Source organism: Abramis brama, assembly GCF_963993115.1.
Source record: "Abramis brama genome assembly, chromosome: 9".
NCBI classification, from domain to species: Eukaryota; Metazoa; Chordata; class Actinopteri; order Cypriniformes; family Leuciscidae; genus Abramis; species Abramis brama.
Window position 1 is genome coordinate 28,768,669 of NC_139971.1, and position 12,796 is coordinate 28,781,464.

General features: G+C 40.2%; 1 protein-coding gene across 1 annotated transcript in view; it reads left to right on the top strand.

The window, feature by feature from the left end:
- Positions 1 to 12,796, top strand: part of pclob (piccolo presynaptic cytomatrix protein b) — a 94,830-nt gene that overhangs the window by 11,664 nt on the left and 70,370 nt on the right. Inside the window, exons 2-7 of the mRNA XM_084124241.1 lie at positions 2,296 to 3,238; positions 3,619 to 4,494; positions 8,559 to 9,437; positions 9,526 to 10,353; positions 10,446 to 11,345; positions 11,570 to 12,460. Coding sequence (XP_083980367.1) covers positions 2,402 to 3,238; positions 3,619 to 4,494; positions 8,559 to 9,437; positions 9,526 to 10,353; positions 10,446 to 11,345; positions 11,570 to 12,460 — 5,211 coding nt within the window. The 5' untranslated portion in view covers positions 2,296 to 2,401. The remainder of the gene's footprint in view (positions 1 to 2,295; positions 3,239 to 3,618; positions 4,495 to 8,558; positions 9,438 to 9,525; positions 10,354 to 10,445; positions 11,346 to 11,569; positions 12,461 to 12,796) is intronic.

A 12,796-nucleotide genomic window follows, 5' to 3' on the forward strand; every position in this document is an offset into this window, starting at 1 on the left:
ATTTTTTTTTAATTATTTATATGAATGCACTGTCAACATGCTTATCTGTGCAAACGATATCAAACCCCTTACAGATGCCCGAATAAAACGTTAGCCGATTATTAGCGGAGAGTCTGTCAAAGACGAATGATTATGTCGCTTTAAATTCAATTTTCGCGAGGCGATGTATGCTGATCACCTGCCATGAGCGGCGCATGCGCAGAGGGGATGATTGTGAAAGCGGGTATGCCCTCAGTTCCTCGTAACCTCCATCCTAGACGCTGAGCAGCAAAGTCCGACTACCAAACAGCACTAGAGAGACAGAAATGGGAGAATAAATAGGGATGCTCTCACGCTGCAGGTAGGATGCTGTTTGTACGACTTCAGCTGCCCGTTCAGATGAAAATAATCGTGTTTTCTCGTGTGAACACAGTGGCAGTTTTGATGAAAGATGATTATGGTGTGTGGTAGTAGAGTAGTAGGCTACTTCTAGTCTGGAAATGCTTTCGGCTTCTAGATGCTCTCAGACAGCATGCACGAAAGCGGTTTTAGTGATGAGGCTGGGAAAATCCTCCCATCCTTGATCAAATTGCAGGGCTTGATCAAGGGCGAATGCATCATGATCAGGACAGTGAGGGAACCTCCATTTCTCACCGTTTGCTATTTTATTTCCTGTTTGAAAGCATGTTATGAGGCGAGATCAGTGTGATAACTGCAGATCGTGACCGTCTGAGATTGATCATCTACCATCTACAATCTAATATCAAATAACCAACCTATTCTATTCTATACTACTATATATTTTTGTCTATTGATGCATAAAAAAAAACCAAGCAAAAAAAAACAAAAAACAACAACAACAAAAAACAGACTTATTTATTTTATTTAAAAAAAATGTTTAACTAAAACATCCAATCCTTTAAATTATGAAATATTAAGTTTTCTTTCACATAAGATTGCAAAACACCCATTGTGTTTTACACATGCAGCGAAGGTTTTCCAACCCGGATATGCCGACGGATGATTTCTGTAGACGGGCTATAGATGTTGGTTTTGAAGGAGCAGAAGGAGAACAAAAATTGTCAATATATATTTGTAGGCTGTCTGAAGAGCACAATGTGACATTTAACATTAATATCAGGTTATCGATGTGATTGAAATGTTGACGGCGCGCTCTCTACTGAAAAACAATCATGCTTTTGCGAAAAAAAAAAAAAAAAAAAAAAAAAAAAAACATACACACAGAAAACCCTCTCTTTGACTCTTTAAAGTTTCTCATCATGAATGTGTCCGCATAGAGTTACCGCTGTGAATGGTATACCGTGTTGTATTTCACGCTAAACGGCAGAGCAACGTGATGAATGGACTGAGCGTAGACCGCTGTCCAAGGTGCTGAAGGGAAACGTCCAAACACTCAGTCAATTGCAGGGGAATGCAGTCACGCTTTACAAGAAAAATCAGTTTTATTGCTGTTACATATTCATGCTACATTTTTAAGCTGTATTGCACATGTGGATGAACAACAGATGTAGTAAAATTGCCATTGCCAAATTGTCTTTAGAGTTGTCACTGTAACTGCAGAACTGCACTCGTAATTTGTATGGGTAGTTATTAAACTTTGAATTAACTTATTCAACCTATAATTATTTTTATGCTATGGCCTATAACAGATATGTTGCAGATATTGAATGCATTCTGGCATAATGCCATTCGGAAGACCAAAGATCATGGAATCTACAATAATTATGGAAAAATTATCTTATGAATTATGAAAACATTTTTTTTAAAAATAGTTTTATATGAAGTAATGGGTGAAAGCATCATGATCAGGACAGTAAGGGAACTTCTGTCCATCACTATTTGCTTTGTTATTTACCATTTCAATAGATGTCAGTGTGATTAATGCAGATCGTGACTGTATAAGATTGATCATCATCTACCACCACTACATGCTACCGATTACATATTATAAAGTTCATGACTGTTTTTGTTTGTTTAATCTTATTTACTACTTTTGCGTTAATTAGGTTTTTACCTGCTTTGAAGATGAATTACAGTAGCTAGACTTAGCATGCCTGAAAATAACAACACTTTTAGACAGAGTACTCTTCTCATTTTACTCAATTTTGCTTTTATAATTGTTATTAAATCATTTTGTTTTTGGAGTCTGAAACTACTAATATTTTGATGTGATAATGAATATGTTCTTATGTGTGTGTGTGTGTGTGTGTGTGCGTGCATTAAAGGTATGTATGCATTAAAGACACAATAATGTGTGACTTCTCTCTTTTCATTGTCCATTTTCTATTTTCTAAGGGACACTGGAGGTAGATGTGAGGGATAATTGCAACTGGTGAGAGAAGCCCTCCACTGGGCCCCTCCATCCCAGCCCTCCCTTACACCAACATTCCCCACAGCCAACATGTTCTCCTCCAACTTTCTGAGTGGGGGGAATCCTCTAAGTGCGATGTCCTCTGCTGTGAACAAGTTCAGTCTTTTTGGGGATGAGGCAACTGAGGAAAAGCAACAACAGCAGCCTCCAGGTCCTTCAAAGCAGAAGGATCCTCAACAGCAGGGGAATGGCCAACCACCCTCACAGGGACCTCAGAGGCAAAGTGGACAGCAGCCGCAAGGTGTGGGACGGGGAGCCCAAGGAGCTGGACGGGGTGGACCTCAACCACAAGGAGCTGGACGTGGTGGACCTCAACCACAAGGACCTGGACGTGGTGGACCTCAACCACAAGGAGCTGGACGTGGTGGACCTCAACCACAAGGAGCTGGAAGTGGTGGACCTCAACCACAAGGAGCTGGACGTGGTGGACCTCAACCACAAGGAGCTGGACGTGGTGGACCTCAACCACAAGGAGCTGGACTGGGAGGATCTCAACCACAAGGAGCTGGACGGGGAGGTCCTATACAGCAAGGAGCTGGTAGAGGTCTCCCACAGCAGGGAGTGGGGAGGGGGGGATTGCCACAAGGACCAGGTGGGGGTGGATCTCCTAAGCAGGGTGTTGGGAAGGTTGGACCTCAACAACAAGGCCCAAGAGGACCTGGGTCTCATCCAGCAGGTGCAGCTGGGTCAAGGCCTCCTTCAGCAGAGCCTCAGGTGAAAGATGGAGCTGGGGTGAAATCCCTCTGTCCAGTCTGTAAAAATACAGAACTCAGTTTTAGGTCCAAGGATTCTCCCAACCATAACACCTGCACACAATGTAAATCAGTGGTCTGCAACATGTGTGGGTTCAGTCCTCCAGATGCAACTGTGAGTACAAATTCCTAAGCATTAAAACATAAAGCAGAGGTATTTTGATATGCATGACTCTTTTTTTTTGCACTCGTTTTTGAATTAAAATAGAAATAGAATCAAGATATTTTATATAATAGTGTTATTTTATATAATCAAGATATTTTATGCAAATAAACCACTCTAGATTTACCCATCAGTTTGTACTATCAGGCGATGGTCACCATTATAATTCCAGAGTGCACTCTCTCTGAAGCATGCTTTATTGGACTGTGATGGATGCTGACACTTTTTTTATAATAACTAAGTAATACTACATTTTCTTTGTTGATTTTAATTTTTGTTAAGTTAAAAACTAGCGATTGTATAACAGACATTTGTATCCTCAATGTACGCAGGCTAAGGAGTGGCTATGCCTGAATTGCCAGATGCAGAGAGCTCTGGGAGGGGCAGAAAGAAGTGAACCTCCTACGCTAAAAGCCCAGCCACAGTCCAAGGTCTCCGTACCATCACAGAACCCTGCAAAGAAAGACACACCTCATAGTAAGCAGACGCCTCCATCTGCCAGCCAGCCAACCAAACCAACAGACGGTCAGAAACCGTCAAGCCAGTCTAGCACAAGTGCAGCTCATCCATCGCCGCAAATGTCACAGCAAAAACTTCTTCCACAGCAGACAACAAAAGATGCTCCTCCTGCCAAAAGTGAGCCACCATCAAAGACTGAGCCCCCTAAAAAAGAAGAAGAGTCCAGTTTCTTTGGTTTCGGTTTTGGTGGCGCTCGATCCCGCTCTCCCTCTCCACAGCCTGGTGCCTCTTCTGTTTCTGGGAAGGTTCTAGGCTTCGGTTCTTCGTTCCTTAGTTCAGCATCCAATTTGATTTCGGCTGTCCAGGATGAGCCCTCGACAACTCCACCAACCTCTCGAAAGGGTTCTGCCGTTTCCCAAACTTCTGCCAAGACCACCACACCCCCTTCTACCAGAAAAGATTCAGAGGGCTCTAAGGGCTCCCCCAATCTTCCTAAATCACAGACACTGGAAGGAAAAAAGCAACAGCAACAAAATAAACCCCAAGACACTCAAAAACCGACGACAACGAAGGAATCCTCATCTGCTCAGGCTACTAAAGTAGATCAAAGCCCGAAACTTCTTCCCAAAGCCTGTCCACTCTGCAAGGCAGGCCTGAGAAGAGATCCTCCCAACTATAGTACCTGCACTGAATGCAAGGCCACTGTGTGCAATCAGTGTGGATTTAATCCTGTGCCTCATCAAACGGAGGTAAGAAACAGATGAATGTATTTTCTTGCAGTAGGTTCACATTATGGTTTGTGCAATGAACTGTGGGCAGGAAATGTCAAGAGCAATTTCAGAGGACATGTTCTGGGTGATTCCAGTGATTCTGTTGTAAAAGATGGATGTATTTTCTAGTCTCTTTGGTTTGTGTGGAGGCAGTCTTGTGGAAGGCAGACCGAAAATGGCTGTGAGAGAGACAAAATGTGCCTTGATTCTCAATTGCCTCAGACTACTCCCAGCCTAAACTTACAAAAATAAAGTGCTTGCACTCTCAAGGCAGAAAAGAAAACATCAATGTGCATATTCACATTGTTTCCTCCGTTTTTTAGTTATGCTTTAAAATGATTTACATATCCATTAAGGCTTTGGGTGATAAGTAGATATTATGAATGAGTAGACATGGTTTTCTTTGTGACTCATGTTATGACGTTTATCTGGGTCAAACATTGCTGTTAGTGGCTTTTCTATTTTACATGCAAACGTTCCACCCAGTGTGTTGATTTCAGCCACTTTCCAGACCCAGCAAAGCTATCAAGTAGTCAATACTGCTTGGGGAGATAGGTTCATGATGATCTCATGGGCTTTATATTGTCGTCTGTTTTGATCCAAGAGGATATATAATTCTCCTTTCACATCAGAAGTTAGTAGATCTATTGTTTCGCAGTCTATTATGACTTTTATTTTGAAGTTCTAGTTAATTCAAGTCTTTTATTTAGAAAATTTTATTTTAAACTTTATTTTGATGGTCCTTTTAACACATTCTGTTGACTATAAGTAACGTTGCACCTACATGTCTACTAACTCTCATTAGAGTGTTAGTTAAGTATTAATAGACTGGTAGGGTTAGGGTTAGATTAAGTTGACATGTAGTTGCAAAATTACTTATAGTCAGTAGAGTGTCTGTTGGAGGACCAGGACCATCACAATAAAGTGTTTGCAGATATTAAGCAGACAGTCTACTTATACTCCAATGAAAGTTAGTTGACATATAGTTGCAAAGTTACTTATAGTCAACAGCACGTTCAAAAGGGACCATCAAAATAAAGTGTTACCTTAAATTTTCCTGTCAAGTTTTTTTTTTTTGGAAAACCACTCATTAAATGTCCCTACTACCAGACTGCTTTCATCACTGAAATAGGTGTTCTGAAAAAATATATTTGTGACTGTCGTAAGACATTTATTATTTTATTTTTATATTAATCAGAAAACTAGCTAATCAGAAGCACTGGTTGAAGTTAGCAAAAACATCTGAAATCACTTTCATCGTGTTTAACATTAAGTTTTGTTGGTTACTTTCCAGTAGTGTTGGGAGTACTATTTTATCCTGAATGTTGGCAAGTCATACTGAATATTATTAGGGTTAATGTACAAATTTCATTTTTAAAAATAGCATAAATGTTGGTGTGTTGCAGAAATAATGTTTGTGTATATTTGACTAAACACAGACTAACTTTTGTATCGTCTTTGGCCATCAGGTTTTATATTAAGGGAATAGAATAGTCAAGGCCAGAGATGTGTCATGTGCTTAGTCTTAGCAGTGAATCTGCTGTAATAATATATGTTCCCTAGAGAACCCTTATCACCTCTATTGTCATCATCTGGAAGCCCTGGACATACCAGACTGGCCCCTAAATGGCCATTTCATATTTTAAGATGTGTTGAGCACAAAAGACTATTGATTCTGTAATTAAACATTCAGACTTTACGTGCAGCCTGGTAAGGAGACTCCAAGGCTATTGGGTCACCAGCTGGACCAGCTGTGTGACGAATAAACAACAGGCAGAGGATCAGTGGGCAGTCCTCAAAGATACAATCTAAGACTTTTCCAAGAGAGTTCAAAAACACAGAGATGAGGTGTAGATTACAGTGGCATCTGCTACTCGATTGTGCTCAGTGTCAATCACAGGTTGTTGGAATGAGATAATAGTGAAAAACATATCTCTATAATATGAAGGTCACCTTCATTCATGGCCACAACTTTGTGTTTGGTGTTTTATCATGAAATATTCAAACCTGAGAATTGCCTTAAGTCTAGAGAATTAGCAAATGCAACACATATGTGTATATTTTTAGTCAATGCTAAAATTATCTAAATTATTTAGTTTCCTTATTCTTAAAAAAAGAGTGCTGCTGGCTTTCTCCAGAGATTAAATGTAGGCTTCAGGGTGAGCTGTGTGCTTGAAGTGTGCATGCAGCACAAATATTGCGATACAGAGGGAAATTAATTTAACCCTCAGCTCACACTCTGAGAATGTTGAGGGATATTTACAGTTCGATTTCCCCAACATCACACAACACTATCACTGCCTACTGCAATGCAAATGTAAAAAATTTCTGTAATATTTTACTTGTAATATTTTGTGTGTGTGTGTGCAGTATATGTACATATATAAGCTTGTGTAAATAATATTACTGTGGGTCTTAGTAATCAATGTTTGTTGTTTATTTTTTATTTGTAACAAAAAAGAGACCATTCACTAAATATTTCAAATGATTTTCATTGTAGCCAAATGGGACTTTGGAGATCTTCAGAGGACTGCTCTAAAATGAAAATATTTGTTTCAGCATTCTAGTTTACTGGAAAGACCCTTTTAAGTCAGAGCAACTGCACTGTAGACTTCTAAAACATGCATTTTCAGAATAATAAAACATTTACTAGTGTCTGGTTTGAGGTGAACATACTGTGGTTTCACCTTCTAGCTTATTGGGAATGCCTTTATAAAAGTAGTCATGTAGGCCTCTAGCAGAATATGCATTTTCAGTATACTTTACAGTTGTCTGTAATGTGCAGGAGTATTCCAAGGTCATGAAACTTTAGAGTTGTTAAAGTAAGAGCTGTAAGGGCTGGTCTGACACGAACATATTCAAATTTCATCTTCCTAAGAAGAATTCTCAAGAAGTCAAAGACTTTGCAACATTCTTTCTTAAAGTCACCAAAGCAAAATATGCACGAACGTCATGATTTTTATCTGTTCTAAATATTTAGATATTAATATTAATAATCAAATTCAAAATGGGTCAGCATTCAGAAATGTCTATTAAAAGAAGATCTTTTATTAGTAGCAACAATAGGCGCGTTTCCAGTACAGATTTGGGCAAAACTTATTTATTTAAACAAAAATATTTTCTAAATGTCAATAAAAAACGATTGCGAAATGACGCCGTTTCAATTAACCGATGTTATGCGACTAAAACATAATTTTTTCCTCCTGTGATAAGTCATTCCAAAAATCATGGCAACGGATGTTGGTAGGTTTACGTATATCCCAGCACCGCACTAGACATTATTTTTAATTGTAGGAGACATAGGCATGTTATCCAAGCATTAATGGCAAGGAAATCCACTTATACTTGGGAGCCACGTATGAGGTGTTTCTCCCTCCTATCTGCTTCAAGGTATTGAAAAATTGTGGCATTTCTTTGTAGTTTAGAATCCAGTATTCCCGTAATACTTTTGTCTGTTATGAGTTTAATAAAGAACTCGTCTTCTGTCCAAACATACCGTGCCTTCTTCAAAGAATGATCGACTTTTACGTATGCCCGTGACCTGTAAATGCGAAACTGTTTCCATTGCAGTTTTGCGAAATATTCCTTTTTCAAATTGCCTGAAAAACCACCTCAAGCGTGGGTAAAAACTTTTTTGCGATATATGGGAGTTTTTGGCGAAATTGACGTGTTTCCATTGGGTGTATTTTCAATCCGCAATATCAATTCGCACAATTTGAAGGGTAATGGAAACACAGCTATTGAAATAAATTAATAGACATTTTCAGAGTGCAGACCAATTTTCTCTTTTTATTATAAAAACAACTTAAAAGACCAAAAAAAGTGAGCGAGAGAGAATACAGTATATCACCAATGGTTGAGTCTCTGATGTTTTTTTTTTTTTTTACATATTTTTTCAAAGCAACAAGTAGTAATGTTATGATATCTGCTTGTAGTCAACTTACACCAATCCTGCAAAATCTTTTTTTTTCTTTCTCATTTGTTATTAATGTTACAAAAAATAAACAATGTGAATAAATTACTCATAATAGATGTTTTTGCAGGCAAAAGAATGGCTTTGCTTAAACTGCCAGACACAGAGAGCACTGAAAGGAATAGAGCCTCCTGGACAACCCACTGTAAAGCCCAGCAAATCTCAAAAAATGGATTCTACAATTGGTCCTATAGAGAAACAGCCCAAAGCTTTGCCAACAAAGGCTAGTCATGCCAACCAACCTGCTGCTCAGAAAAAGGAGATGCATGAACAACAGACTAGAGCAGAAGGAGCAAAGCAAGCTCCCTCCTCTAAACCTTTACAGCAGCCGACAGCAAAAAATGCTCCCTCTTCTCCCGTGTCTAAAGCAGCACCAAAGGCTGAGACTGAGCAAGAACAGTCAGGATTTTTCGGCTTAGGCTTTGGTGGAGCCCGGTCACGATCACCATCCCCTCAGCCCGCTGTTTCTGCCATGTCCGGTAAGGTCCTAGGATTTGGGTCCTCATTTCTGAGCTCAGCATCTAATCTTATTTCATCAGCAGTTCAAGATGAACCTTCTACGACACCACCAATTAATCCCCAAGCATCTTCAGTCTCTCAAACTTCTCCCAAGACCACTACTCCACTAACATCTGGCAAAGGCTCCACAACATCACAAGGGGCTGCAATATCAGTGTCTACAGGAAAGGCTAATGAATCAGTTGGTCTGAAAGAAGAGAAAAAGACAGAGCCAACTGCTGACCAAAAGAACAAAGCACCAATATCTAAAGAATCTGAACCTTCTTCACAGATGCCAAAAGCAGTCAAAGGCCCTCAACCCCCACCCAAATCCTGCCCGCTCTGCAAGGTAGAAATAAAAAAGGACCTTGTTAACTACAGCACCTGTACTGAGTGCAAAAACACTGTGTGTAATCTCTGTGGATTCAACCCAACACCCCATCAAACAGAGGTAACATTATGTTGGCTTTTAATACTTTTGAAAAGTTTTTGAATGATGCATGTGTACATGAGTTAACCAATTTGTTTTATTTATTCAGTTGAATGAGTGGCTTTGTCTAAACTGTCAGACACAAAGAGCTCTTAAAGGAATGGAGCCACCAGGACCTCCAAAGTTGGAGACCGCAGAACAGCCCAACAAAAACCCTGTTTCTCAACCACTGGCTTCACCCTCAATCCAAAAGAAAGGTGCTTCTGGATTGGAGAAGTTTGACAAGAAAACTGACCCTGCTCAGAAATTATTACAGGACCAACAAAGCAAGGCTCCGAATGGTACTCTGCCAATCCAAAAAGCCCAGCAGCAAGAAAATAAAGCCAAATCTGAAGTCCCTGCCAAAACAGCAAAGGAAGAATCTGGATTTTTTGGTTTTGGAGGTGTTAGGTCAAGGTCTCCATCTCCTCAGCCTGCGGTGTCTGCTGTTTCTGGGAAGGTTCTTGGCTTTGGCTCTTCATTTCTCAGCTCAGCATCTAATTTAATATCTTCAGCTGTGCAAGATGAGACATCTACAACACCACCAACCTCCCGCAAAGCTTCAACAGTTTCCCAGACCTCAACACCACCCACGTCTCGAAAGAGCCCTGCTGTTCCACAGACCACAAACACAGGGGACATAAAACAACCTACCACACAAAAACAAGACACAAAGATATCTGAGTCACCTCATTTAGCCAACAAATCTTCTGTGAAAGCAAAACCAGACCAATCATTGTCTGTGGAAGTTGATAAAACTCCCCTGCCTCTTCCCAAAATCTGTCCACTTTGCAAGGCAGGTATTACCAGTGATCCTCCTAACTTCAGCACCTGCACTGAGTGCAAAAACATTGTGTGTAACCGTTGTGGATTTAACCCCATGCCTCTTCAAAAGGAGGTAAGATGAGATGTTTCGTTTACTCTTTGGTTATATTTATTTTGATTGAAGAACAGTAATGTTGATTTGTGGTTTTGATTTTGGCCATGCAGGTGAAGGAATGGCTTTGTTTGAATTGCCATATAAAGAGAACACATGAACCTTCAACTCTAAATCCCCAGCTACAGGCTAATACTTACTCGCATCAAGACAAAACAGCTCCAAATCAACCTCCTCCAGTAGACAGTAGAACTGAGGACAAGTCAAAAACAGAACTTGGAAAACCCACTTCTACGTCTACAACACAAAATCCCCCAAAGGAAAAAAAACCCGCACAAAAAGAAACTCTAAAACCTCAACAGTCAAAAGAAGGTACTGCTTTAGCCAAATCCGAAACTACAACAAAAAAAGATTCCTCTAAAGAAGATACAGGTTTCTTTGGCTTTGGTTTTAGTGGTGCTCGATCTCGATCCCCTTCGCCTCAACCTGTTGTTGCTGAGAAGGTTATGGGCTTTGGTTCCTCCTTCCTCAGCTCAGCATCTAATCTTATATCTTCAGTAGTTCAGGATGAATCCTCCACAACACCACCAACACCTCGTAAAGGTTCAACAATTTCCCAGACCTCTGTGAAGTCTACGACGCCACCTGTCTCTCGTAAGGGTTCATCAGTTTCACAGACGTCTCTCAAAACCACATCTGCTGTTGAAACAGCGTCTACATCTCGCAAGGAATCTACAGCATCTCAGGACTCAACAAAAATGCAGGCTGGGGAAAGTAAACCTCTTTCTCAAAAGCAACTGGAAGACAAGAAGTCCCTGCAACCTCAACCTTTCAAACCACCATCTACACCTCCATCAAAGCCTCAACAAGCTGATAAGTCCTCTCATCCTAAAGAATGCCCACTTTGCAAAGTGGAGCTCAAGAAAGATCCTCCTAATTTCAACACCTGCACTGAATGCAAGAGCATTGTATGCACATTATGTGGGTTTAATCCCATGCCTCATCAAACCGAGGTAAGATTATATAGAATTTGCTAAATGAGCTGTGGGCTCTACTGTTTTAACCTTTAATAGAAAATACCTTTGACAATATTATCATTCCACAGCTAGTTCACCAATATTGTTATGTAAATGTTTGTATTATCAAATCTGTGTTTCTTAACATTTGTTTAAGAGAAACCTTTGTGAAAATAATTTTGTAATTCTGGAGTTTCTCAGCCTTTCTCATTTGTTGGCAGGCAAAGGAGTGGCTTTGCTTGACCTGTCAAGTGCAGCGGGCATCAATGCCTTCCAATGCAGAGCAAGCTCAAGCTAAGAAAGTCGTCGAAGTGCCAAAGGAGCAGCAAGATGTTCTAGAATCCATGCAGAAGAAACAAAACGCAGAGGAAGCCACCAATACTGGTCAGAAAATAGCTGTAGTTGGGGGAAAGCAGCCCACTGATGTTTCACCACAACAGCTGAATCAACCTAAGACCTCACAGCAGATGAAATTGGACAAGCCTCAAGAAAAACAAACCAAACTACCACCAAAGGCTCAACCTCATCAAGAGGAGTCTGGATTTTTTGGTTTTGGCTTTGGTGGGGCCCGATCCAGGTCTCCTTCACCTCAGTCTGCTGGTTCTGCTGTGCCTGGGAAAGTTTTAGGCTTTGGTTCATCCTTCCTTAGCACAGCCTCTAATCTGATATCATCAGCTGTTCAAGATGAACCTTCCACAACACCACCAACCTCCCGCAAAGGTTCATCAGTTTCCGAAATCACAGCTCCCCCCTCCCCCCGTAAAGGCTCTGCAATGTCTCAGTCATTGTCCAACAGCAGCACCTCATCTAGCTTACAAAAAGGTTCTGAGGCCATGCAATGTTCTCCGAAAGCTCTACGTAGTAAAGATACTAAACATTCAATTGGACAGAAACAAGAGGAGCAGATAGAATTACTTCAACAGGCTAAGGAGTCATCAAATAAAGTGAACGAGGATAAATCAGAGACACCAAATGATTTATCCAAGCCTCTTCCCAAGGTCTGCCCACTTTGCAAGGTGGAGCTCAAGAAAGATCAATGCAACAGCTGCACTGAATGCAAAAATATTGTATGTAACTTGTGTGGGTTCAACCCCATTCCCCATCAAAATGAGGTGAGTAAATACTACTGTTGTGTTGAAAATGTCTTTAAAACAATATTTTGGTTTGTTAAATTAAGCATGATACGGAGGCGCATTTACATGCATTAAGAGAATAAATAGTGCAAATTTTGAGTTGATGCTGACTTAAATGAAAATCTCTATAATATTGGCATCATAATGCAGTTTTTGCATAAACAGTTTCATGTTGACAGGATAGCTTGTAATGCTCATCTCTTCTTTATTCTAAATTTGAGCTACCTTGGAACATTGCAAGTTAATAAGCATTGTGGTTTAGTCCACTGAACTTTTGCATGCTATTTAGCTTGCTTAATATACACAATGTAATTT